The sequence below is a fragment of the Equus caballus genome, chromosome 16 (genome assembly GCF_041296265.1).
Source record: "Equus caballus isolate H_3958 breed thoroughbred chromosome 16, TB-T2T, whole genome shotgun sequence".
Lineage (NCBI taxonomy): Eukaryota > Metazoa > Chordata > Mammalia > Perissodactyla > Equidae > Equus > Equus caballus.
This window is the reverse complement of record NC_091699.1, coordinates 58531088-58558903: the sequence shown is the minus strand read 5'-3', so window position 1 is coordinate 58558903 and position 27816 is coordinate 58531088. Positions and strand designations below refer to the sequence as shown.

The 27816-nt window shown below is 50.0% G+C and overlaps 1 protein-coding gene across 4 annotated transcripts in view; it reads left to right on the top strand.

The window, feature by feature from the left end:
• The window catches only part of DLEC1 (DLEC1 cilia and flagella associated protein), a 67036-nt gene that overhangs the window by 31080 nt on the left and 8140 nt on the right, over positions 1-27816 (top strand). For all 4 annotated transcript variants that reach the window (XR_002800714.2, XR_011426974.1, XR_002800713.2 and 1 more), the window contains exons 7-27: positions 1219-1306; positions 2027-2200; positions 2948-3084; positions 4337-4429; positions 7280-7370; positions 8005-8167; positions 9336-9528; positions 10343-10401; positions 10991-11159; positions 11589-11682; positions 11917-12047; positions 12151-12309; positions 15143-15282; positions 20868-21021; positions 21675-21785; positions 22800-22930; positions 23407-23598; positions 24513-24583; positions 25050-25201; positions 26989-27107; positions 27627-27697. Coding sequence is in view for 1 of the 4 variants with exons in the window: in XM_005600820.4 (XP_005600877.3) it covers positions 1219-1306; positions 2027-2200; positions 2948-3084; positions 4337-4429; positions 7280-7370; positions 8005-8167; positions 9336-9528; positions 10343-10401; positions 10991-11159; positions 11589-11682; positions 11917-12047; positions 12151-12309; positions 15143-15282; positions 20868-21021; positions 21675-21785; positions 22800-22930; positions 23407-23598; positions 24513-24583; positions 25050-25201; positions 26989-27107; positions 27627-27697 (2692 nt within the window). In the remaining 3 variants the exon portion in view is untranslated. The remainder of the gene's footprint in view (positions 1-1218; positions 1307-2026; positions 2201-2947; positions 3085-4336; positions 4430-7279; positions 7371-8004; positions 8168-9335; positions 9529-10342; positions 10402-10990; positions 11160-11588; positions 11683-11916; positions 12048-12150; positions 12310-15142; positions 15283-20867; positions 21022-21674; positions 21786-22799; positions 22931-23406; positions 23599-24512; positions 24584-25049; positions 25202-26988; positions 27108-27626; positions 27698-27816) is intronic.

Here is a 27816-nt window from a genome sequence, read left to right as displayed (position 1 = left end):
AGATGTTTATAACATATACCTTATCAAGAATTAATACCTGGAATATATAGAGAGCTCCTACAAATCACTAAGAAGAAGACAAAGTACACAATGGAAAAATGGTAAAAGGATATGAACAGACACAGAACTCACATAAGAGGAAACCCAAATACAAATAAACATATGAAAAGATGCTCATCCTCATTAGTAACAGAAATGAAAATTAAAACCATAACACAGGTCTCTCCATGCTTGATCTAGTTCACAGGTGAATTGGTCAATGTGTTGTGCTGGCCAAAAATGGACTTAGATGTTGATTTAGGAATGCATACCTATGAATAAAAGTGTGAAACCATACTTCAAATTTATGTAGCTGTTATCTGGTGGAGGGCTGGGGTAAGGCTTCATCTATACTTTTAATGTTTTTGTCTTAAGCTGGGTGGTGGAAACATGGCTTTTGTCATATTATAATTTATACATTTTTTCCCAGTGTAATATTTCACAAAAGAGAAGCAAAAGGTGTGTATATGTATTGAGCTCCTCTTCTGTGCTAGGCCTTGTGCATAGTGCTGGTGGGGGTTGGCAAGGTGTGAGTTCCAGGCCTTGCTCTTAGGAGTCTCCTAGTCTGAGGGAGAGAGAAGGGAAGGCAGGGTTTAATAGGGGCTGAATGGCTTGGGTGATGGAAAGAGGCCCAATTACAACCGTAGCATACAGGTACCCAACCACCCCTGGACTGGGCCCATGGGAAGAAGTGGCCCAAAGGGATATGTGGAGAAGAAGACAGTGAGATGGGAGGTGGGCAGAACTTTGGAGCCAGATGTCCTGGGCTCAGATCTCAACACTATTACTTACCAGTTCAGGAGCCTTTTCGAATTTCAGTTTCTTCAGTGTAAAATAGAGATAGTTCCTACCTTTCCTGGCTGTTGCGAGGTTGAGGAGGCACACAGCAGCTGCTCAATAAACAGTAGCTGTTATTTTAAACAGGACAACAAATAGGTCAGATCTACTCCCACCTTCATGTTCACCTGGTATTTTATTTTTTCCAAAAGCAAACAAAAGTGGATAGAATAGCGTAATGAATCCCCACGTACCCATCACCCAGCTCAATGGTTACCAACATGTGGCCGAGCATTTCATTTATACCCCTACCCACTTCCCATAGTACTAGGAAATCCCAGACCTCATATCGTTCATCCGTACACGTTCTGTCTAAAAGAGCTCACCTTTGCCTTTAAACAGATGGTAATCTCGCTGCAGAACACCACCGCGACCAGCCGCTACCTGCGCGTCCTCCCGCCGTCCACTCCGTACTTTGCTCTGGGATTGGGTGAGCTCAGCGTAGCCGTTGTCTGGACGGCCTCAGAATCGTGTGTTGGGCTTGCTCCTGGTTACAGGCCATCCTGGCCCTCAGCCGACTCCTGCGTCTGTGTCCTGAGCTCCAGCCCACACTTCCCTCAGCGGTCCCTGGAGGCCCCGCATGCTGTGTGGCAGCCTGCCTGCTCACCCTCCCAGTGAAGTCTCCAGTCCACATGGCTCCTTTCTCCATCACCTCCCTCCAGGCTCTGCTTCTACCATCTCCTCACCCTGTGCGCTGTCACTGCCCTCAGTCAGGCCCTCCTCATTCCTCACTTAAACCATTGCAGTGGCTTCCCAGGCAGCCTTCCTGCTTCCATGACACGGTGTTTTTCTCAAGAGCAACTCTGGTCATGTCTCCCTGCTCTGAAATCTCAAATTGCTCTCTGCTGCCCACAAAATAAATTCTAAGCCATAGGGCCAGGCATGGTCCCCCCACTAACTGTTCCAGATCGACCATATCACCCCCCTCCCCGGGCCCTGGTATTTTTATCTGGACTCCCTGCCCTCACAACCTGCTCCCTCGCATACCCTGGCAGTTCTGCCATCGGCACGGCCTTAGCCCAGAAGGCACTTACGCGTAGAGCCAGCTGTAGTGGGGTCCACCCGTGCCCTCTGGTTGCTACAGCACTTGAGCCCAAGCCCTGGTGACTTAGTGCTCCCAAGATCCTCATTTGTCCCCTGTCACATGCAGGGATGTTCCCAGGAAAAGGTGGAATGGTGGCTCCTGGAATGACCTGCCAGTACACTGTCCAGTTTTTGCCCGACTGCCTTGGGGATTTTGATGATTTTATTTTGGTGGAGACCCAGTCAGCCCACACACTCCTGATCCCCCTGCAGGCCCGGAGGCCGCCCCCAGTGTTGACGTGTGAGTATGCGCTCTGCCTTCCCCGGGATTCACTTAGGATTGGTGAGTCCCTATAAGGACTGCCTGCTCTCAGGGCCCCTTTGTGGCAGCGCATAGCTTGATCCTCTTGGGTGGGGGCTTCTGGGTCCTGAGGAGGGACCTGCTAGCAGCTCCCACACAGTCTTCCACAGTGTCAGGCTCCGATTGTCCTGCTTTTCAGTGGTGGCTGACTCTGAATTACACACGTCAGGGGAGGAGGCCAGCAGCCCAGTTAACCCCAGCATAGGCTTTGTAGGCTTATGGACACCCCTGAGTGGGCCTGTGCCTTACTGAGGCAGGGAAGGAGTGCCTGGAGCCCTCAGCGAATGTCACCTCTGTGGCTGTGGGAGTGGCTTCTTTGCGAAAGCTAGCTTTGGCTGGACTCCCTCATTTACAAGCACTTCAGCTGAGCACAGGCTGGAAGTTGAGACTCTGAACACCACCCCTAGAGCCATGCCAGGTGGCCCTGGCTGAGGCCTGTGTCCACAGTGGGCGCTGACTCCTGCCGCTCTAGCCGGGACTGCATAGAGTCCCATGATGCTGCTGCCATGTGGGAGCAGGGGTCAGGGCATATCCCCATTCTCCCTCTCTGCTCGGGGTGCTGGGCCAGGGCCCTGTGCCCTTCCACGGCTGCTCTGAGCTCTGGCTGGATGGCAGGAGAACAATGCCTGTGGGGCCTATTCAGAGCGATGTGTTATTTCTCTTGGCCGTCTTTTCCTGTGGCTGCAGTGTCACCAGTGTTGGACTGTGGTTACTGCCTCATTGGGGGAATGAAGATAACCAGATTCATCTGCAAAAATGTGGGCTTCAGTGTTGGGAAGTTCTGCATTATGCCTAAAAAGAGCTGGCCACCGTCAAGTTTCAGGGTGAGTGATCACAGATTGCTGCCTGGAAAAAGAGCAAATCCGTCAAAGGAAATAACGCCTGTGAGGGACTTAGTGGAGTGTGCCTATGAGTGGAAACACAAAGAAAAACAGGATTTATAACCTCTCTATCCAATTGCCACAGTTCAAATGAGAATCCGTATGATGGAGACCAGCACTATAGTTCTAGTTATGCTTGACCCTGGGCCGGTTGTATCATTTCTCTTGTCCTTCAAGGCCCGGCTCAAATGTCACTGCATTTATCCTATCCTTCAGTCATTATTGTAGCAAGTGTTTGAATATATCAAAGGTCACAAATTGGCGGCTCTTTGGCTGAATTCTGTGGGCATGTTTATTTGGCACAGTGCTTAAAAACATTTTTTGAGCTAACATTTACAAATAGGGAGATTTCACAGAACAATCTGCATTTCCAGTCTCTCTGAAAAACTGGAAGATGTGTGGCCCTGGGCCAGGATTCGCTGTGGCCTGCTGGCTGGAGGTGGGCAGCAGGGCATGTGCACGTTATCTCCCATTCGCCCAGCCCCACCGCACCCCCCAGCAGCCAAGCGGGGACACCACCAGTCGTCACACTCACTGGGATTTTTGTTATGGTAGAGATGTTTCTCTGTACCTGTGTCTCCAGAAAAGAAGCCCTAGATCCAGAGATGCACGTTGTTCTAAGACACACGTTGTACTCATTTCTGATACCTGCCAGGGTCTTATAGGCATGGGTCTGTGGCCCTGGCATGCTAAGTGGCTTCCTGTGTAGGCACCGGGGCTGCAGCTCTCCTGAAAAGATGGCAGCTGCCCTGGACTCAGGAGCTTGTAGCCAGGAGTGGGTCAGGGACGGAGGCAGACACATAAGCTGGCCTCAGCCACACAGGGTGCTGTAGTAGGGAAAGGACTGTGCTTTGGGAGCCCACTTCCTGGGTGAGGGCTTCTCTCACAGGCCCTGCTTTGTGTTGGAAGCAGTTTTCAGTGGTATTCCTTGTACTTCCTACCGGCTGTCAGCTCTCTCGGGATGCTCTGTGACTTACTCGTCTTTGGCCTTCAGAACCTCATCTGGCGCCCGGTGAAGGTTGAGTAAGTCTTGCTGAACAAAGGAACCTCAGTTTCTTCATTAACGGGGGACTGGATGATCCTTAAGATCCTTCACATTGCAAAATGGATGTTTGGAGGAGAGACGTTTGTAATCTGAGCACTAGATTTTACAATTTCTCCCACAGTGTTGTGTAATCTTCTGCTTTTCTTTAAGACTGTTGCAAGCGTCAGCTTTGTCGAGCAGCCTCCCTTTGGAATCCTGCCTTCGGTGTTTGAGCTGGCTCCAGGGCAGGCCGTGTCAGTGGAGGTAGGCATATATTCTCTCCTCCTCATGATTGGTCGTGTCTATTTCCTCAACTGCTTGCATGATTTTATTTGCCTTTGTGTTTTCATGACCCATATATCCACTCCCGTCCCAGGTCCCAGCCTTAGTGGTTTCTGTGTGGAAGCATGTTCTTGCATTTTGTGGGGTGCTGTCATTTGACTGTCTTATGATCTCTCTCGCAAAGCAAATGCAGAAGAGCCTTAGCATTTCCATCATGATCCCTGAGCATTGCTTGTCCACACCATTAGCCTGGGAGTCACCTCCACCAACATCTAGGCTGCCTTCAGGATCTTCCCTTGGTTGTTCAGTCTCTCTTGGACAAACCACGCCCCCTGCCCCCTGCAGTCTGGTACCTAGGTGATGATAGTGGCTTTGTTCTCTCTTTCCTGTTTCATCCTCAGTTATATAGTCAACAAGGTCGGCCTGCCTTAGGCCTTACTCTGAACCTCTGTAGAAGCTCACAGAGTCTCACCCCTTGGCTGCAGGCTTCTCCTTTCTTAACTGGCCCCTTTCAGTGGTCCCTTCAGCTCATCACACCTGCTTACTGGCCCCCAGAAAAGCCTGTGAGAAATGGTGATGTCTTCCTGCCGCTGTTGCTCCACAGTTCCCTCTGCCCTCCCTGACTCCCTGGTCCAGGAGTCTGACTCTGCGCTGTCATGTGGTTGGGTGTGATGCTGTCGCAAGCACGCACAGCCTTCTTCACTAGCCTGTTGAGGGAGGCACTGACGTTCAAGAGTGAAAGCTGTCTGGTTTCTGGAGAGCGGGATTTGGCCTGTACCAAGTCATTGGGTGTGAGAGCCAAGAGCCATAGGTTCTCAAGATCAGCTACACATTGCAATCCCCTGGGAAACTTGCAAACACACTGATGTCTGGGCCTCAGCCCTGACGTTCTGAGTTAATTGGTCTGGGATGTGGCCTGGGTGCAGGTCTTTTAAAGCTCTCCAGGTGATTGTGGTGTGCAGTGAAGTTTGGGGACCACCGCAATAAGCTTCTTTGCCATGGTGTGAAAGAGGGCTTCCTTTATCAGCTGCTTTCCAGTTTCAACTGGCTGATGAGGTCTTGTTCTGGAGTACTGGGGTGATGTTGTCTTGTTCTGTCTGTGCTGATCTGATCCCTGATAAGAACCTGGGTCTCGGGGTTGAGATCAGACCTGTTCGGGGGTGTAGGAGGGCTTTATCAGTCCTCGTCTGCTGCTGAGGGGCGAGTTGGGTCCTCTTGGTGTAGCCCAGGCCTTGTCAGAACCTTGTTGTGGTTTTAAGGAATTGGGGCTGGTTGCCTCTGACCAGGCAAGGATATCACCCTCATCCCCTCTTCCTTTGAGCCCCAAGGAAAGGAAGAGGGTAGCCTCAGGAGTCTGTGGGGAGCAGTGGGAGGTTCCCCCTTGCATTCTTTATGTATTTTGTTTATTGATTGTTTGGGATTTTGTTTGTTTTAAAATTTATACATATTTCCAGGGCCCAGCCCAGTGGCGTAGTGGTTAAGTTTGGTGCGCTCCACTTTGGTGGCCCGGGTTCACAGGTTCGGGTCCCAGGTGCAGACCTATACCACTTATCAGCCACGCTGTGGCAGTGTTACACATATGAAATAGAAGATTAGCCACAGTTGTCAGCGCAGGGCGATTCTTCCTCAGCAAAAAAAAACCCCCAAACCCTGCCCCCCATATTTCAAAATAAATAAATTCATGTTTAAAAATTCAAAAGATGCAAATAGATAAACAGTGAAACGCTCCCTCTCACCCATGTTCCTCAGCCACCCAGGGGCCACAACCTTCCTGGTTCTCTGAGTGCCCTCCGAGAGAAATGCAATGCCTAAATAAGCACATACACATGTGTTTTCTTTCCTTTGTTTCCTTTTTTCCTTCACACACATAGTTGCTCACTCTATACTCTGTTGTGCACCGGGTGTTTCCCACTTACTGCTATATCTTAGAACTCATTCTCATATTTTTTTTACAGCTGCATAGTGTTCCACTGTGTGAATGAGCCATAATTTAGTTCAGCTGTCCCCTAAGGACATGAAGATTTTTTTTCCTTTTCCCTGCTATTTCAGCGAATAACTTATGCATACGTCTGTCTGTTCAACCATGAGTCTCCCCGCAGGATACAGTCCTTGAAGTGGATTTGCTGCTTTCATAATTGTGATATACGTTGCCAAAATCCCCGCCGTGTGGATTGTACCAGTTTATACTTCCAAAAACAATATGCGAGGTTTCCTGTTTGCTCCACACTCTTGCCAATACAGTGTTATCAAACTTTAAAAAAAAACAACAAATAAGCCATTATCTTGGATGTTTTTAAACATATACAAAAATAGAATAGTTTAATGATCACCCATGTACTCATTACACAGCTTCAACATTTATCAGTTCTGGCCAACCTTAGTGCGTCCACACCCCTCCGTCTCTTCCAGCCAAACCCCACCTTGGCCCTCTAGATTATTTTGAAGAAAATCAAGATTTCATATCGTTGCCTTTATGATAGCTAACTTTCTACTCTTTGCCAGTATAAAGAGGGAAAAACTTCTGGGTGTTTTTTGTTTACATTTCTTTTATTATGAATGAGGTTAAACAGGTTGCCATTTGTTTAAGTAGCCTTTGTATTTCGGTCTCTGTGAACTTTCTCTTCATACCCTTTCGACTTACTCCCTGCATCACTCTGAGGTGGAGCCGAGGCTGAGACCCCTGGCCTTAGATGTAAGGTGGGAAGGAGGCAGGGAGGGGAGCAAACAGTGGAGAGCAAAGGGAAGGGTGTGTGTGTGTGAGAAGAGGAGGGTGGAAGGTGGGGGTGGAAGCACCTTAATGGGAAGTAACAGGCCCACCCTTCCCTCCCTCAGGTCTTGTTCCACCCAACAAGCCTAGGAAAGGTGGAGAAGACCTTCATCATTGTGTGCGACAACTGTCAGATAAAGGAGCTGGTGACTGTAGGTGGGCATGTGTGAGCTCCCGGAGTGGGGCCGCAGAGGATACCCTGGCTCCAGAAGCTGCTGCGCTAGCATTGTTAGTGGCACAGCTGGGCCCACTCTGTGTCACGGGGTACAATGACGCAGACCTTGGTCAGACCTTGGAGACCCAAGCTACTGTGGCCTTCAGGACAGTCCCAAGGAGCCTTCTAATGAGAGATGATGGAAACCTTGGGGGGAAATCTTTCATCATTTAACTTTGAAACTCACGTTGATCTCCTTTGGGAATTGCCACTGACCCACTCATAAATAACCAGAGGCACCCTAGGTTTCTGTAGAGTTAGAAGCAGAATCCTGCTGAATTTCCCCAAGATGTTTTCCTTCCTATCTTCCTTCCATCCATCCATCCAGTTTCACGCAGCAAGCATTAACTGAATGCCCGCTATGTGCCAGGTTATCAAAATCATCTTCTTTTGGTCTGTGAGGGTGTGGGGACATGAATCTATGTGCTAATGGTCCCCTGTACCCTGCTTGTGTGTATTTCCTGGGGTCATGATCAAGGCCAGTTGCATGTAGATGGTGGCATGAGTCCTGTGATAGCCTTTGGCCACAGAGGCCTGATTTCAGCCCTAGTGAAACAAACTACCCTACTTTGTCAGGAATCGGGCAGCTGGTTGCTTTGGATCTGATCTATATTTCTGGTGAGAAAAGTCAGCCGGAGCCTGGAGAGCTCACAGACTTAACAGCCCAGCACTTCATACGCTTTGAGCCTGAAAACCTTCAGTCCACGGCTAGGAAACAGCTGCTTATTAGAAATGCTACGTGAGTAACTCCTGTGCAGTACCACCAACATACACCCTTTCCCTTCCTCACCTGGCCCTGAGTTCCCAGTGAGGCAGGAGGTTCCTTCCAAGGGCCAGGGAGGAATCTGGGCACAGAAGGGAAGGATCAGATTTGTACTGTCCCTCATGGTAGCCACTAGCCACATGGGGCTATTTAAATTGAAGTCAATTAAAATTAAATAAAATTAAAAACCTCCCCAGTGGCACCAACCACATTTTAAGTACTCAGTAGCCACATGTGTAGCTAGCGGCCATCATATTGGACACAGCAGATATATGAGATTTCCGTCACCACAGGAAGTTGTATTGGACAGTGTTGCTCTAGATCATCCTGGACCATCCTTAGCCAGGAACTTTTTCCAGAGAGGTCCTGCCCTGGCCATGAGAGGAAGCCATCCAAGTCCCAATGGCCTGTGGGTGCCGTTGTCACTGCCATTTATCTCCTGGCCATCCTCTGAGCACTGCCATTATACCAGCACAGACCTCAGGGAGCCTCCCGGTCAGGCTGCCCTGGTGACCCCAGGCCTTACACAGGCTTCTGTCACCTTGCGTGATGAGCAGTACCCATCTGCCATCCCTCCTCCCGACAGCTGCCGTCAGCAGCATATCTGGAACCCCGCCCCTCCCACCACCATGGAGTTGTCACTGCTTCTCTTGGCAGCCAGTGTGCACGTATGTTTCTGGACAGAGCTGTCCTGGGAGGCCATAACCAGAGAGGTGGAGGGCAGGGAACGTCTATGTGGCAAACCTTTGAAACTCTCATGTGATAGGAGACATTACAGAAAACTTTCCTTATATCTGGGGTGATGTCTAGTCCTCTCCAATTTCATGGTTGGAGCATGATTCTGTGTTTGCCATTTCCCCTGAGTCACTGGGGCTCTAACCTCCAACTACTGTGGGTGGGAAATGGGGGCTCTCCCATGAGGTCTCCAGCTTGGACTCTCTGCCCTCATGCTCTCCCTTATCTAGATTCCCCAGGCTCGTCCATGGGAAGGGCTTGAAGGCAGACCTGGCCAATTCCTTTTCCTGGGTTCTTTCCTGCTCACTCCCGGAGCAAGGCCAGGCCAGCAGGGGATGGGAGGACCTGATCCTGGCAGAATGGGGACATGGCCTTGATCTGCTGCCTACAGCCAAGATTGTCCCTGCAGGCATGTGGAGCTGGCCTTCCACTGGCAGATCATGAAGCCCAACCTGCAGTGCCTAATGCCTGGAGAAACCTACAGCATGGACAGCATCAAGTACCACCCTGACAGGGAGACGGCCTTCTCCATCATGCCCAAGATGGGGGTTCTCAACCCCCACACCGACCACGAGTTCATCCTGAGCTTTTCTCCTCATGAGGTTAAAATGGTGCCATCTTGGTAGTCACACATGATTGGGTCATGATATTTTCACGCTCCATCCATGTTCTTTAGCAATGTTGAAGCCACAGCTGGGCCTGACAAGATTTCAGGCATCCTGCCAAGGCCGGCACTTAGCTACAAGTAGGACCGGAGGACATGCTTGGTGTGCATGGTGAAGACGCTCGTTTTGCCTGGTCCTGATCCCACACATACCTCCTCTGCAGCAAGACCCTGAGCTCGTTTCCTCAGCTCTGTGTCTTCCATATTTCTATTATGTCAAAGTCATTAGCATCCCTGCCCAGCGCACAGCAGCCCCCAGGGAGAGTGAGGTACAGGTTCCCGAGGGCAAGATTAAGACACCTGTCTGCCCCAGTGCCAAGCCCTGTGTGTAAGGCATGAGAGCTGGGTGTGAAGTGGGTACTCAGGGACCCTTGTTAGTAAGAGAGCAGGTGTGCCTCTCAGCCCAGCATCCAGCTGCCTCACTGTCTGCCCTGGGAGGGTGTGGTGCTTCTGACATGTTGAGGGCACTGTCAGGGTCTAGAGAGCCTTTCCTGCCTGTCCCCCAAGCCCAGCTGAGGTAGGCCTGCCAGTCTTGAGACTGCAGTGGCCCCAGCCCCCAAGTCCTGGTCGCATCCCAGCAGCCACTGCTTTCTCTGTAGGGCGGGGGAGCAGGGAGGCAGCACTGCGTTTTTGGAAGGCCCTTCTGGTGGTTAGGCCAAGGGGAGGAGGGATTTCCACTGTGGCTCCAGCCTTCTCCAGGGCAGCCTGGCTGGAGTGCAGTTTGTTTTTAGGATGCTATGTTTGTCTTGCAGTTGAGAAATTTTCACAGTGTGCTTCAGATGGTGCTGGAGGAAGTCCCGGAACCCATGAGGTGATCATGGGCTGGGCCCTGGGTGAGGGGTGGGCAGTGGGGCCTGCCCTCCCCTTGGGGATGCTGGGGGAGGAGGAAATGAGCCACCTGACCCCCAGCAGGCTCTGACACATGGGAGCACTTCTCCTTGCCCGGGCACTTCGGCCTGGAGTGGGCTCAGCATGCAGGGAGCAGAGCTCGCTGGATCACTGTGAGAGCTGTAGGTCACCCTGGAACCCTGGAGCTGTGCCCCAGGCTCATTGTTGCCAGTGGGCAGCCAGACTGGTGGCCCCTGGGTGGTGGTGACTAATGAGGGAAGGTTTTGGCACATGGTGAGCATCTCTACCAGCTCTTCCCTAAGCACACTGTTGGGATGGGTCTCTAGCTCGCCTCATGTAGAGATCCCAGGCTGGGTGCAGGGCAGGTGCCCTGTCCCTGGCCTTAAGTTGAGCTGCTATCACAGCCACAGGCATTCATCACTGTTTCAGGGCGTTGGCTGATGCCTCTCATCTTAGGGTTCCTGGGAGCTGAGGGTAGGGGATATGGGACAAAGGCAAGGGCCATGGTCCTGGGCTGTGTTGGCTCCTGACTCCTGGTGGGTTTGTTTCAGTTTGGAAGTGGATACCCTGAAGGACCCCTCATACGCTGTGGATGATGTGGTCGTCCTGGAAGTCGAGGTGAAGGGCTCGGTAGAACCTTTCCAGGTTCTCTTAGAACCATATACCCTCGTCATCCCCGGGGAGAACTACATTGGGGTAAATGTGAAGAAAGATTTTAAGGTAAGTCATTGTCTCTCCCCAGCCTAGGCTGGCTGAGATGGTGTGAACTTGGGCGCGAGGGGAGGGAACATGCAGCTGGAGGGGCGGATGGCGGTGGCTGCTGAATAGAGGATGAAGCTGCTCCCAGGGCCCCTGAGCTTGACTTGGTTTGCACAGATGAGGGGCCAGGCGTGTCTGTCATTTTTGTCAGCTTCCTAGTATCCTCTGAACAACAGGGCTGTGGAACCCATTCCTGTGTTCATGGGTCTTTGGCAGGATATGCTGCCCACAAACCCTGCAGTAGTGTTGGTGCTGTTGAATGGCCAGGAATTAGCTGGGAGGGTGTCAAGAGGACCTTGTATGAGCCCCAATCCCACAGTCCTTCAGCAGGTACATATTTGGCATGCAAAGGCAGTTCCTGGGGAGCCCGGACTGGGGTGTGTCTTTCAGATGTGGAACAATAGCAAGTCACCCATCAGATACATGTGGGGGAAGATCAGCGACTGCCACATCATTGAAGTAGAACCCTGCACAGGGACCATCGGTACTGCCTGGACTGCGGGAGGGGTTGTGACCTGCCCGGGGCTGGCTGGCGGAGGAGACCTCGGAGTGAAAGGGGCCTGTGCAGGGGTTCTTGGTGTCCCGTGACTAGCTCCAGCTGCAGCCTGCCACATGGAGTGGGCGAGAAGTCAGCGAAGGCCAGACACCTGGGCCCAGCCACAGAAGGAAATTGCCTGTGCTTCCTTTCTCCGCCTCTCACTTGTCCCCTCTCTTCCAGAGCCCAATGAGGTGGAGGATTTTGAGTTGAACTTTACTGGGGGTGTCCCTGGCCCAACAAGCCAGGACCTGCTATGTGAAATCAAAGACTCACCCTCGCCAGTGGTGTTACACATCGAGGCAGCCTTTAAGGTGCTGCTGGTGGGGCCAGGCAGTGGGGTGGGCCAGAAAGGAGGCAGGGATAGGGCACAGAGCCATTCCCAGGTGGCTAGTGACAGACCCTCTGGTGTCTCAGGGGCCTGCCCTCGTCATCAACGTCTCAGCCCTTCAGTTTGGTTTGCTGCGCCTGGGGCAGAGAGCTACAAGCTCCATTCAGATCCAGAACATCAGCCAGCTCCCAGCTGTGTGGCACATGAAGGAGAGCCTGGTCTGCCTGGAGGAAAGGCGTGAGGATGTAAGTTGGGCACTGCTGGCTCCTAGGGTGCCATCCTTCCCCCCCAGCAGCCAGTTTATCTGTGTCGTGTTGAACTGTGAAATTTGTGCTTGTGCATTCCGAGCCTTGAGCCTGAGAGAGGGAAAGCCTGCCTGGTGACTTCCACCTCAAGGTGTCCCCAGTTCTCCCCATCTCTGAGGTAGTTGGGGTCCTTTCTATAGCAGAATTTAACCAGGAACTGGATTTTCCTGCTCCTCTCTCAACTATCTGATGCAGAAATAGGACATAGGTTTTCCTCTCTGGCAGAGCAGCCTGAATCAGGAAGAAAATAGGCAGCTGAGCTGAGCAAGAAGCTTCCAAGTCCTCTGGGGAGGGCCCCCTGGGTTTACACAGAAGGATTTGAACCTCCCAGGATTGTGCTTGTAGTTTAAGTATCTGCCACCAGGTGGTGCTTGCACATGGGCTTGCGGCCCAAAATGAACGGCTCCGAAAAGAAAATCCAGATTCATTTCCACTCAAATAGCACTTTTCTTTTTACTATAAAAATAGAAAATACTAGCCATGGGTAGGTATTATCATCATCACGTTTAAGTCATGGCATCACATTTAAATGCGATGTGCAATCTGTAACAAGGCCAAGTTACACGAAGCATCAGTTACTCCCTCCTGCCAGCAGGTAGCTGTAAGCCAGCAGGTAGCTGTAAATCACCTGCTCGCCACTCCTGCTCTTCACACCTGGTGGCTGAGCTCCCTGGGAACTGCCTTAGGTCATCATTGCACATGTGAGACTCTGGCCAGGTCTGTTTGGTGACAGCGCCCTCCCTCTGACTGGCTCCTGCCAAGGAGCCCCAACCTGCTCACCCACTTGTCCTCCAGGTCAGAGCCCTGCACACTTTTACTTCCACATGCAGAAGCCGAGGAAAGATAGTCGCAGCCACACTTACCTCTTATCTGCCAACTTCTGTTCCCTTCCTCCAGGACTTTTCCTTTCCACTTCAAGGCCATTCTCCTTTACCTGACAGCCTCTCTTCTCTAGCTGGGCACTCGGAAACTTAGAGGTTACAACAGTTTGCATCTAATCGCCAACACCATGGCCAAGAACCGTTGCCACGTGTCCTGTTACACAGGCTTGGAGTTAGCACTTTCCCTCCCAGGGGTCATTGGTCTCCCTGCTCAATCGCAGAACCATGGAAGGCTGGGCCTGGGTACAGGGTGGTAGCAGTACCTGTAGGCAGGAACCCGTTCTTCAAATGAAACCTTAGACAGAAGCCCAAGATCTGGAATAAAGTATGACTGCTCTGGGCACCCCCTGCCCCATCCCGCCTCTCCCCACATCCCAGTCCCTTGCCCTAGACCCTTCTGAGGAATCCCCGGGGCTTCCCACAGCACAGCTGGGAACTTTCAGACCTCAGCCAACCTGCTCATTTGAGAGACAGAGAGGGACAGGGGCTTCCCTAGGGTCACACAGTTAATGGGCGGTGGAATCACATCAGACCCCTGTTGTCTAATTCCCAGTCTGTGTTTTTCTCCCACTGTGAAGAATAACTACATTTTATAATTGAAATAATTGTCAGTTCTGTACTATATTAAGATTTGTATCATGAGGCTAGTAGGAATCCTGTCTCTACAGTTCTATGCACTCTCTTCTTTTGAGCTCTCAAAAATGATTTGGGGTTTGTTAGATGATCTTCAGTCAGGGGACCCAGAACTGCAGCCCCAGAGTACAGCCACACCCCCAGGGCTCCAAGGGAGGTGTGTGTGAGGAGCAAAGACCAAAGAAAGCACAGAGGCGTTTTCCTTACCAGTGGAGCTTGGACCCCAAACTCCAGCGTAAGCCAGACCAGAGCGCACAAGCCACTTTTCCTCAGAGTTAGGCCAGCCCATCCCTCCCACCAATGCCAGGGAGGTGAAGCTTCAGTGGCAAGAGAGCACAGGGTCTCTCTCACAGTGCAAGCCCGCTCATGTCAACCTGGCTAGCATGGCACCTGGGTAGGAGGTGGGGCTGGGAGAAGGCAGACCAGGTCCACGTGGGGTGGACAGGCCACCCTCCACGCAGACGCCTTGCACTCATTATCTGGGTCTCATGGAAGGAAGAAACCAAAGAGGAATCACATCCCTCCTGGGTGTGACCTTTCAATGTCCAGGGACACCCCTGCTAGCCACTGTGGCCCAGCTGGGGCCATGGCACCACACAGTCAGACTAGGAGTGTTCCTTATCTCTGTTGGGAACAGAAAGGGATAGAGAGCCCTCCCCAGGTGCTCTCTTCTTCCTAAGGCTTTTCCCTTCCTCCCCCTTCGTGTGCCTGCCACACGGGAGGGGGCAGACCTGAATAAGTACAAGCCTACAGTGAAGGAGGACAGGACTGGGAAAGGTGGGGGCAAGAGACCATATGAGAGCAAAGGAGAAATCTGTGGCCACATGGAAACTTCGCCTCTCGCCCAGTCTGGTGACTTGGTAGCTCTTCTTACTTGAAGCCATCAAGGCCCTAATTTGTACCTGCTTACTGGGGCTGGGCAGACCTCTCAGAGCCGTAGCACCCCGCACCCCCCACCCCCAACCACGCATGGCTTCCCATTCCCCCTGGGGTACCTCCCTCTGCCTTGTACCTCTCAGATCTGGGCCAGTGCATGGGGACCTCCTCCTTCACTTGGAGACTCAGTTTTTGTCCTCTTGATCCTGAGACTCTTGCTCAGCTGTTTCACCCCATTTGCTTGCCTCCTGCATCCTAGATGGCTCACTGAAGAGCTGAGGGGCAGCTTGGGGGTGACCCTGGTTGGTCACAGCCAGCTCCCAGTTCTACTGCAATTCCAAGTGTCCTCACTCCTCATTTTTCCAAATTGGCCTCCCAATCAGGTGTCTCCCTTCAGCATTGAGCCCTCCAGCTGCCAGGTTCAACCTCTGGGGGAGTGCAGAGTGGACATCACCTTGGAGGCCTTGCACTGCCAGCATCTTCAGACCGTCCTGGAGCTGGAGGTGGTAAATGGGGCCTGGAGGTAAGGGGGAGTGGGGAGAGCCATTATTAACATGTTTTTTGCCTATTCACAGTATGTTTATTTATATTATGTGCAATCATCTATAGACATTTCAGAATTTAAAGGTCTCATGTTTATTCCATAAAATTTGGAAATTACAAAAAGGAAAATTAATCTATTACCTGGAGATAATATGATGGGGTATATCCTTCAAGTGTGTACATACTGAAGGAATGTAAATTAGTGCAACTACTTTTGACATTACTTTATTGTTACCTAGTAAGGTTACATATGCACATGCCCTGTGGTCCAGCACTAGACCTTCTGGCTATATTCCCAGAGAAGCTTACACATGTGCAGTGGGAGCCTGTGCTCACATGGGAATGCTTATAGCTGGACTGTTGATAATAGTGAAAAACTGGAAAAAACCAATGTTTGTCAACAGGAGAACAGACACAAAATAGTTGTGGCATATTTAAATGAATGAATACCATTGTATTCTGGGAGGAACACACTGGAGGTTTCAAAGGTTATTAATGATATTCCCTTTCTTCCTTTCCTCCCTCCCTTTCTTTTGGAAAATTTATTGCATATATAAAAATAGAATAGTATAGTGAGCCCCCATGTACCCATCACCTACCTTTAATCACTGTAAATGTTGTTTCATCCACATCCCTCATCCACTTCCCCTACCCCTTCCCAAATTATTTTGAGCATAATATTCATTTTCTTAAGCTGTTTGGTGGTAATATTTTGTTTCTTCAGCTGGATGGGGGTGGTACACAGGTGTTCTTTTTATTATTATTTAAACCATGTATATATTTACACTGTCTATACATTTTTTGTTTGTTTTTTTGGGGGGGTAAGGAAGATTGGTCCTGAGTCAACATCTGATGCCAGTCTTCCTCCTTTTGCCTGAGGAAGATTGTCCCCACGCTAACGTCTGTGCCAGTCTTCCTCCATTTTTTGTATGTGGGATGCTGCCACGGCATGGCTTGATGAGTGGTGTGTAGTCCACGCCTGGGATCCGAACCCGCCAACCCCAGGCTGCCAAAGCGGAGCATGCAAACCCAACCGCTATGCCACCGAGCCGGCCCCTCCGTGCTTTTACTTTAAACCTGTTTGTGTCTTTGAATCTAAGGTGTCTTTTATAGATAGTATATAGTGGGATCATTTTTTTAACATCCATTTTGCTAATCTCTGCCTTTTGATTGGATTGTTTAATCCATTTATATTTAATGTAATTACAGATAAGGCAGGACTTACATCTTCCATTTTGCTATTTGTCTTCTATATATCTTCTGTCTTTTTGTTTCTGCATTCCTGCATTACTGCCTCCTTCTGTGTTAGGTAGATATTTTCTGGTATACCATTTTAATTCCCATGTTCATTTTACTTTTTTTTTAAGTATTTTTTTAGTTGGTTTCCCTGGGCATTTTAGTTAGTATCTTAATTTTAAAATAATCTAGTTTGGATTAATACCAATTTATTTTCAATAGTAAGCAATTTTGCTCTAATATAACTTTGATCTCTCCCCTTCCTTTTTACTATTATTCATACAAATTACATCTTTATACATTGTAGATCCATCAATACAGTATCATAGTTATTGGCTTATGAAATTGTCATTTTTTTTTTAAAGATTGGCGCCTGAGCTGACATCTGTTACCAGTCTTTTTTTCTTCTTCCTCTTCTCCCCAAAGCCCCCCGGTACATAGTTCTATATTCTAGTTGTGGGTCCTTCTGGTTATGTTATATGGGATGCCACCTCAGCATAGCTTGATGAGCAGCGCCATGTCCGCACACAGGATCCGAACTGGCGAAACCCTGGGCTGCCAAAGCAGAGTGCACGAACTTAACCACTCAGCCACGGGGCCGGCCCCTGAAGTTGTCTTTTAAATCACATAGAATGAAAAAAGCTACAGAAAAAAGACATTTATACTGTCTTTTATGTTTTACCTATGTATTTACCTTGATGTAGTTGTGTGAGTTAGGCTTCCACCAGAGAAACAGAATGAGTATTTATATTTATTAAAGAAATTTATTGCAAGGAATTGGCTTACATGACTGTAGGGTCTGGCTAAGCAAGCCCAAAATCAACAGGGCAGGCCATCAGGAAGAGCAGGCTGGAATCCTCTGGCACAAGCTGAAGCTGCTGTGCACACAGGGAATTTCCTCTTTTCTGGGTAACCTCAGTTATGATTTTAACACTTTTCAACTGACTGAATCAGGCCCTTCAAAATTATCTAGAATAATTTCCTTTACTTAAACTCAACTGCTTATGAATATTAATCACATCTACGAAATACTTTTAGATATCCAGACATGTAAAGAGCTTGAAAGTCATCACTCCTGCCCTCACAACAAGAAAAAAGCTGAACAAACTGAAAAGTGATGACTTTTCTTAGATCTGTCAGAGAACTGAGGTCACGGAATAAACACCCACCCACAAACTGGAGAGAGAGGCGAATACAGAGAATACAGATCAGTTTATCTGTAAAACTCTGGGGGCTGCTAAATTCTCATGCTGAAGATTAGAGAAGAATTCTCTCCTTTGATCAGTGGGACGGGAAAAGTAACCATTCTGAAATATATCCAGAGGAAAAGTAACCACTTTGAAATAAGTCCAGCATGTTCTTCACAAGGCCTACCCAGGGAGGTAAAAGACTTCACCAGAGCCTTGTCCAACTTGAGGGAAGGGAATCCCCACCCTCAGCCCCCTCTAGAACCTCCTATTTCACCTACTAGGGGAGGAAACTGAGAAGCACTTGTAACGGACACCGCCCAGGGGCTCAGGCCCACTGAAAGAGTGAGACCTATCATAGGCTTATAGGAGACTTCCTCTCCCCCACACCTTACCACCACATCTGCAAGGCTCTGTGATAGCAAGGGTTACGGCTGAAAGAAGGCAGGACTTCAGACTCTACCTGAGAGTTTCTAGGAAAACCCAAAGACAACAGGGGCGAGAAACTCAAGGACACTGGAGGAAAGTGAAGCCTCTGACACCTGCAGCTACAGCCAGCAGTTAACACAGCCTAGCTCCTAGATGGATAAACACAAAACTTTACACTAAAGCTCTGTCTACATCAGTTCGGCTTTCTCAATATGTCATGTCCAACATTCAGCAAAAACTTACAAGGTGTGATAAAAGGCAAGGAAAAAAAACCCAGTCTGACGAGACAGAGCAGTCATCCGAACCAGACTCAGATATGTCAGAGGTTTTAGAATTACCAGACCAATTCTATACTCCATCTCTGTAACTTTTTTATTTCAAGAATGCTATATAAATGGAATCATACATTATGTAACCTTTTATTTCACTCAACGTAATTCCCTCGAGATCCGTCCAAGTTGCCTGTGTTGACAGTCCCTTCCTTTTCTGCTTAGTAGTGTTCCACGGTGTGAATATACCAGTTTAAGCAGCAGCCTTTGAAGGACTCTTGGGCTGTTTGCAGGTCTTGGCTGTTATGAATAAAGCTGCTATGAACATTTGTGTACAGGTTTTGTGTGAACGTATGTTTTCATTTCTCTGGGATAAATGTTCAAGAGTAACATTGCTGGGTTGTATAGTAAATACATTTTTAGTTTTGTAAGAAAGTGCCAAAAGATTTTCCGAGTGGCTGGACCATTCTCCGTTCTCACGGCAGTGTGTGAGTGGTCTAGTCTGTCCCCATCCTCGCGAGCGTTTGGTATCATTGCTATTTTTTTTTTTTTGAGTCATTCTGATAGATGTGTGGTGATGTTACCTCGTGCCCACAGTGATTTTAATTTGCATTTTCCTAGTGGCTAATTATTTTGAGCATCTTTCATGTGCTTATTTTCCATCTGCATATCCCCCTTGTTGAAATTTTTGTCATTTTCTAATTGGATTGTTTTAGTGTTGAGTTTTAAGAATTCTTTACATCTTCTAGATGCAAGTCTTTTGTCAATATGTGGCTTGCAAATATTTACTCCCAGTCTGTAATTTTCTTTTGAAAGAGAAATGGTCTTTCACAGAGCAAAAGTTTTTAAATTTGATGAGGTTCAGTTTATCAAATTTTTCCTTCATGAATTGTACTTTAGGGTCCTAAAGATTTTCTCCTATTGTTTTCTAAAAGTTTTATAGTTTTATATTTAAGTTTGTGATACATTTTGAGTTAGTTTTTGTATAAGTTGTGAGGTTTAGGTAGAGCTTTATTTTATTTAATTTTTGCCCATGGATATCTGATTCCTCGAGCATCATTTGTTGAAAGATTATCCTTTCCTCATTGAATTGTTTTTGCACTTTTGTCAAAAATCAGTTGGGACAACTGAAATGTTCTTCATCAGGTGAGTAAACAAACTGTGGTACATCCATACAATGGAACACTATTCATTAATTTTAAAAAGAACAAGTTATTGATACACTCAACAACTTGGATGGATCTCAAGGGAATTATGCTGGGTGAAAAAAGCAAATGTGAAAAGAATACATGCTGTATGATTCCATTTATATACTAGTCTTAAAACTAAAGAGATGGAGAACAGATTAGTGGCCTCCAGGAGCTGGGGAGGGAGCAGGAGCGAGAGAAGTGACTATAGCTGTGGGTGTAGAAACGTAGCACGAGGCGTCCTTGCGATGGAACTGGTCTGTGTCTTCACTGTGGTGGCATCACATGTACCTACACACGTGATAAAATTGCGTAGAAGTAAATGCACACAAACAAATGAGTGCATGTAAACCTGGTGAGGCCTAAATACGATTGCTGGATTGTGGCTCTCTTGGTTGTGATATTGTACTGTAGTTATGAGAAATGTTACCATTGGGGAAATTGGTAAAGGGCCTACAGGATCCCTTTATTTTTTTTGTTATAGCTGCATGTGAATCTACAATTATCTCAAAAAGTCAAAAGCAAAATACATATCCATTCCTCAAACAAAAAAACCAAAACAAAACGAGTCATATCTGTGTGAGTCTTATTTTTAGGTTTCCTGTATTGTTCCATTGATCTGTGTGCTTATCCCTCCACCAATAGCATACTATCTTGATTACTGTAGCTATATAGTAAGTCTTAACATCTAGTAGAGTGATTTCCTACTTTATTCTTCTTTTTAAAAATTGTTTCAGTTATTCTATGTCCTTTGTCTTTCCATATAAATTTTGTGATCAGCTTGTATATATCTACAAAAATCCTTGCTGGGAGTTTGGTAAGAATTATGTTAAACCTGTAGATCAACTCGGGGAGAATGACATCTTTCCTATGTTGAGTCTTCCAATCCATGAACACAGTATGTCTCTCCATTTATTAAGTTTTTGATTTCTTTCTTCAGTGTATTGTAGTTTTCAGCACACAAATCCTGTATATATTTTTTTAGATTTATACCTAAGTATTTTGGGTTTTTTGAGCAATTATAAATAGTATTGTGTTTTTAATTTGTTTCCACATGTTTATCATTAGCATATAAGAATGTGATTGATTTTGTATGTTGATTTTGTGCCTTGTAACTTTGCTGACTCATTAGTTCTGGGAGTTTTTAAATATAGATTCCTTGGGATTTTCTACACAGACCATCATGTCATCCACAAATAAGGACGGTTTTATTTCTTCTTTTCTGATCAGTACGCCTTTTATTTCCTTGTGTTTCAGCTACCTTCCTGTGTATGCTGAGGTACAGGAGCCCCACGTCTACCTGAAGAGCAGCCAGCTGGAGGTCAGCAACCTCTACCTGGGCGTGCCCACAAAGGCAACCGTCACACTCGTCAATGGCACGCTCTTGCCCACCCACTTCCACTGGGGCAAGGTGAGTGAGCCCGCACTGTCAGGTACCGTGTCTGCAGCCCTCAGCACCAAGGGCCCATAGGGTGGGGACGTTGCCCCCCAGGGACCCTCAAGACTGGTCGCTCAGCCTCCCCCCAACAGCGTGTCCCTTGCCCCACAATGCCCAGAAAAGCTGGGCTCTTCGAAGAAGCAGCACATGTGGTCTGACTTACCCTTGCCCTGCCTTCCGGGAATTCCAATTCTCTGCCCAAGAAGAAGTTTCTAGGACACACAGCTAGACCTCCCAGCCAGTGTAGCCCATGACTGGTCCGTGCAGCTTTTGGGAGCCCAGCGGAGGCACTGCCCCTGGGGCTGACTGTGGAGCTTGCTCTGCGTGTGTGGGAGATGGGACCACGTCCTTGTGCATCAGTGGCAGCTCTGCTCCCCATCACCCTGAGCACCTTGTTTAGTCCAGACAACCCCCAACAGGTGTGAGGTCTGTCCAGGGTTGGGGAGGAAAGAGGGGACCTATGGTTTATCCCCACCAGTGAGCACCCAGCCCTCCTGGTCTTGCTGTGGTCCCCCAGTCTGCCAGCCTCCAGCAGAGCATACAGCAGGGCTGAGCACTCTGTCTGGACCCTGGGTCCATCCTGGGAGTCTAGCATGTGACAACAGGCCCACCCATATGTCTGCCAGCTGCTGGGGCACCAAGCAAACTTCTGCACAGCAAAAATCTCCCCCAGACGTGGCACACTGGGCCCCACTGAAGAGCGCCAGCTCAAACTGGAGTTGACTACTCACACCCAGGTGAGTACAGTGGTGAGGCGGCCTGGGTGACTGGGAAGGACCCCTGCAACCATCTGCATCTGTGCCGGCAGGGAGGTATGCCCTAGACACCCTCCTGGTCTCTGTAAAGTGGGGAAGACATTTCTTGCATTTGGGTCCGGGGGCCCCATTCCTGTTAGGCCTGCTCTCTAGAGACACAAGGTCAGGAAGCCTGGAGGTGCCCTGGAACCCATTGGCCACGTCTAGCGTTTGGCACTAGCTTTAGACCTCCCCTTGCCGGTCTCTGTGGCCACAGGTGGGCCCAGCTTTCCAATTTCCCCAGAAATCCAGAGCAGAGCTACTGCTCATGGCAGGCCTGTGCTGGGTGCTGCTGAGCTCACTAACTGGCAGCCCAGTTCCTCCCAAGAGCCATAGTTCTTCCTGGTGCGGCCCCTAGGAAGGCCATCAGGGCGGAACATGCTCAGTGCTTGGCTTATTGCTGGCTGTATTTATGGTTCTGGTGGGAAAAGAAACTTCTTCCTTGCAGACACTTGCAAACCCAGGTCCCAATTCCTCACTGGCAAATGTGGGGACAATGGGCTTTCTTAACACAGCTGAGCCTGAGCTCTAGGGTGACCGGCAGAGGGACCAGGCCTGGCATGGAGCAGCCCTCAGTCAGGAAGGGTTTGATTTCCATGGTAGCAGCTTCCTCAGAATAAAGCTGCAACTTCTCCAGAGGTCCGCTTTGAGGAGTCTCACTTCATGTAGGCATGCCCAGATATTCGGAGCGGACTCATAGCCAGGAGCCCTGAGAAAGGGGCCAGGTCTCCTGGGGGCAGAGTATGGGCCTACAGACTGGGTCTGCAGATGGTGGCTCACCAGAGAGACTGGGGAGCCCTTACGCAGAGACGAGCCTGGACAGAAGTCAGGGCCTTTGTGTTGAGCCCCCCCCCCTCCCCCCACAGTAGCCCCTGTGCAGGAGTTTGAAGCCTGTCTTCTGAGGCCCAGCCATGGGACTTACCTGCAGTGATGTGCCCCTGACGGGCTTTCTTACAGGAAGAGCTGACCAATCTGGTCCTCCCTTGTACTGTGTCAGGCATGAAGGAGCCACTGGTTCTGGGCATTTCTGGGAAACCCCAGGGACTACAAGTGGCCATCACCATCTCTGCAGAGGACTCTGACAGCAGGTAAGCCCAGGGCGGGGGCTGGGGGCTGAGGGCTGAGGCGCCCACACAAAGGACCACACTACACTGTGGTGCCAGCGTACTCCCAGCTGATTCCTGAAGCCAGGAAGGGAGCACAGTGTTACTGTGGCCCCTCACTGCCCTGTGGGAACAGATCCCTCTTCCCCATCCCTGCCTTCTGTGTCGTCTTTCCTCACACTGGGAGGCATGGTGTCCAGGGAGGTAGGAGATGGCAGGGGACAGGGCCATAGGGGCTTTGGGTTTTCCCACAGGAGGCCCAGACCCCTGGCCAGGGGGAGTTTGAGGCCTCTCTTGGCATCATAGGCTGACAAGAAGGTGCGTGTGTGGGGTGGCAGCTGAATGAGAAAGGAGTCCAAGGATGAAGCCTGGTTTCTAGGCAGCTCTCGCACCCCAACTCAAGGTGGCTCCCTGGCAAGGCCAAGGGTGGCATGTAACCTGGCGCCCATGGGCGTGGGCAGTGTTCCCAGCACAGAGCTGTGGCCAGGCCACCCGGAGGAGCTCCGCCTGGACTTCGGTTCGACAGTGCCACTGAGGACCCGCGTGAATCGCCAACTCATCCTGAGCAATTGCTCCCCGATACAGACCCCTTTCACCCTCAAGTTTGAGTACTTTGGGAGCCCCCAAAACAGCTTGAGCCAAAAACCAAGCCTGTAAGTCTGGTTTCTTTCAGAGGCAGTTCCTGGGGGGGATGTGGCCAGGGGGGATTTGCCCCATTGAGCCTCTGTGTGGCTTAGGTGGCCAGAGGCTGATTGGTGTGAGGAGTGGGAGGATGTGTTTTCACAGGTAGACGTCCACCTTCCAGACCTGAGAGGGCCTGCCGGAGAGGCTAGGATGTGGCCCTTCTCCTCAGCCTGGCCTGCTGAGGTAGAGGGCTTCTGATAGACCAGGCAGTATTTGAGGCAATGGGTGAGGGAGAAGTTACTGGATGTGGTGGAGGTAACTGTGTGGGCAGAGATGTGGCAGCGAGGCATTTTGCAAAGCTGGAACTTCAAATCTGCTACAGGGAAATATTTACACTACAGAAATGGGCAGTTTACCAGCACACCACTGCCAACACCTCCCCACTGAATCCCCTAGGGCAGAGGAGGCCGTGGGGAGTGGGGAGCCACTGACAGTTTCTAAGGCGTTAACTTTCCCACTCCAGAAAAGTTGGTGTGTGCTTAATGCTGGCCAGATGTCAGCAGAACAGACTGGAAACAGGGGTCTTTGCAGAAGGCCGGGCAAGAGTTGGAGAGTCTGGGCTGGGTTTGCATCCAGGGGTCACCAGGGCACAGAGCCTGCAATAGGGGGTCCCTACCCCAGAACCCTCCTGAGTTTCTTGGGAGGCAATCTCTGGGGCTGGCAGATGTCCTACAGCTGGGGTGGTTTGGGTGGTAGGGGTGCAGCAGGAGCACAGACCAGAGCAGGAGGTGCAGAAGAGGCCTGACCGGCTCTCCCCTGGGAGGAGCAGGAGGGCCACCTTTCTCCACTGGGCACCTGGTATGCTAGTTGCCCAGGGAGGTGGCTCAGGTCTGAGGAAAGGCCCTGATGGCTTGATACCATTTCTCTGTCCCGTCTGGTAAAGCCCCGACATGCCTCCTGCCCTGCTGAAGATGGCACGGACTCGAGAGCGCTTGGCCAAGCGAGAGCAGCTGGGTAAGAGCCCCAGGCGAGTGCTGAGCCCAGGCCTGGCCAGAGCGGGGTTTTACGTGGCCTTCTGAGGATGTGAGCCAGCAGCTGTAGGGAGGGGGACCCTGACCGAAGACCCACCTCATTGTCTTTTCTAGCAAAATCCCTGAGATGGCTGTGGCCCTCCACCTGACAGGGTCCCTCTTTTGAATGAAACCATCTCCTTGCTACAGCATAAGCCTTGTGCATAGGGCCTAGATTTGATTTGGGATGGGTGGTGACTTAGAAGGGTGGGCTCCCACTGAGGCCTGGCCCCATGGGAGGTGAGAGAGGCTGGCCTTTAGACTCTGGGCTCCCAGGAGGAGGGCCTGTTTAGCCAGACCAAGGAGAGGCTACAGGGTGGCTTATCTGGTGCAGTGCTTAGCTAACATCTGAGGATTTGGACCTTATTCCTGTCCTGGGTCTTGAACCCCCATTCCTGGTTCTCCCCTAGATTTTATGGAAAGCATGTTGTCTCATGGGAAAGGAGCTGCCTTCTTTCCCCACACTTCCCAGGGCATGCTGGGAGCCCACCAGCAGCTAAGCATCAACATCACAGGCTGTGCAAACATGTGGGGTGAATACTGGGACAGCCTCATCTGCACGGTAGGTGCATGCAAGCGGGTAATGGCCTGGGGGTACGTGGAACCTGACCCCAGCCCTCACCTTCAGACTCTCTCTCCTCCAACACCTGGCCCTCAGCCTCTCAAATCTTACCAAGTTGAAAGATGATGGCCACTGAGCTCGGGATGGGCATTTGCAACCACTGCAGTTCAGGTGGGAGGGGTCCTCGTGAGCAGCAGAACCTTCCACACCTTTTCTCCTGAGGTCCCACGTGGCTGGGACCATGCTGAGGAGCACAGAGGAATCAGATAGGCTGCCTCCCTGGGCTGGGACCCGAGACCTGGAGTGGGGAGTAAGTTTAGAGAGATAGTAACAGGCTCCCAGAGCCATTTCCTCGTCTAGTCCTCAGTGCATTCATTCATTCTCCCATTGGTCCATTCATTTACTCACTCATTCAGCATGAATTGAGTACCTACTATGTATGGGTCCCTGTGAGGTCCACTGGAATATGGAGGATACAAGGATGAATAAGATAGATGATGCCAGCAAGGAGCTCCTAGTTTAATATGGAGCGGTGAAAGATGTACAGTATCCTACACTGTTTGGTGATTGCATAGATTTTCATGAACTATTTAGTATATTGGACAGGTTAACTAGAGTAGATATTTTCTTTAAGTTGTTTATGTTATGTCTGACAAAGGGTTGATCACCTTAATATAGAAAGAGTTCTTAACTAACTAACAAACAATAAGGAGGGGCAAATCATCCCAAGTGGGCAAAGGGTTTGAATAGGCACTTCAAGAATGACAAGTACAAACAGCCAATGAACGTATAAAAATATATCCCCACCATCACCGTAACTAAAGAAGGGAGATTAAAAGTCACACTGAAATACTGTTTTTTGTGAGATTGGTGGGGTTTAAAGGTTGTTGGTGAAGGTGCAGGGGAACGAGCGCCCTTGTGCCCATGGGCACGGGTGGGAAATGTGTGCCACCCTTTGGAGGCACTTTGGGGATGTGCTGGGTACACACAAAGTTTCCCCAAGGAGAGAAGGGCATGGGCGAGCAAATCACTTCGTCCCAGGTTTCCTTTTCTTCTCAGACTGTTTATAGTAGAGGAAAAAGAAAAAGGAAACAACCTCTAAGCATCCGTGTCCACCAGTAGAAGACTGGATGAAATACTGGGCTATGGCCATACAGTGGAGTTCTGTGCAGCCTGTTGAGTGATGCTGGAAACGTTCACTAGTAAAATTATCATATGTTGTTAGAAGATTACAAAACAAAAGCCTGCCCATATGTTCCTCATTTATTTCTGTGTTTATGTTCACAAAAGGAGTCTGTCTAGACGGCTGCATGCTAAAATGTTGACAGTCATGCTGGTGGGGGTGGGGTAGGATTATGGGAGATTATCACACCCTGTATCTTAAATAAAAGAAATAAACATGGGGAAATAGCAATTATTATTTTTTATTAGCAAAGAAAAATAATAAAGTTATTTCCATTTAAAAGATACAGAAATTTGATCAAAGGGGCCATAAGAGGCCAAAGATGGTCAGGCTGGGAGATCAGGCAGGTCACAGGGCTGGGAGGGAGACTGGGGACGGAAGGGAAGGGAGGGAAGCTGGGGCTGGGAGGCGAGGCAGCCCCAGGCCTTTGGGGCGTCTGGGGTGAGCATCTGACAGTGGGGAGTGAGTCTGGGCCCAGCTGGGACCAAGCTGTGGAGACCCTGGGCTGGTAGGAGGAGGGAAGTTCTTGCACAAAGGGAATGGGGAGCCAGGGAATGCAGTGGCAGCTGGTGACAAGAGTGACAAGGGATTGGTGTGTTTGCAGGTGGGAGATCTGCCACCAACAGTCATCCCAGTGCACATGGCAGTGGTAGGCTGCCCCATCAGCTCCCTGAGAACCACCTACTACACCACTGACCAGTTCCAGAAGGAGCCTGTCATCAGGTGCCTCACCCCTGGCCTCATCCTCTGCCCTCTTGAAACCCTCTGGCCTCCAGCCTGGGCTGCGCACACCACCGTGTTGCTCTCCAGCTGGCCCAGGGCCACCCAGCAGTAAAGTCCGAGGACAGGACTGTAAAGTCCCATGCCTCAGGGGCCATGGCCATTATCTATACATCTCAGAGGGCTTCTGGGAGACAGAAGTAGTGAGTAGTCGGTGTGGCCCAAGGTCAGTGCCACACCTGGGGCTCCTCACACCAACTGAGCCGGTATGGTACAGCCAGTTGGTGCAGTTGTAGATGAGGTGGGAGGAGGGGTGTGGGAGTTCCCGGGGCAGTAAGCAGCCCTGGGTCACGGTTCACCAGGCACTGCATGGAGAAGGCCTCCAGAACTGGGTCTTGGTGACACCGGGAGGAGGACAGACCCCTGTGGGGCCTCCTCCCTGCCTGAGTCCCCATCCCTAGCCCTCCTCTCTGAAGTCACCCTGTCTCAGTCTGTGTGCTGGTGGTGGTCTCCTGCTTCCAGGTTCGGCACCCAGGTCTCTGGAGGAGACACAATCACCCGGGTCCTTCGCCTGAATAACTCCAGCCCTTGTGGTGAGACTCACGAGATAAATTGGGGCTCTCGCTACAGGCTGTGCTATGTGGTGGGCCAGACTGGGAGGAAAGATGGGGCTGGGGGAGGCTGATATCCCATGACCAGGACCCAGGAGTGC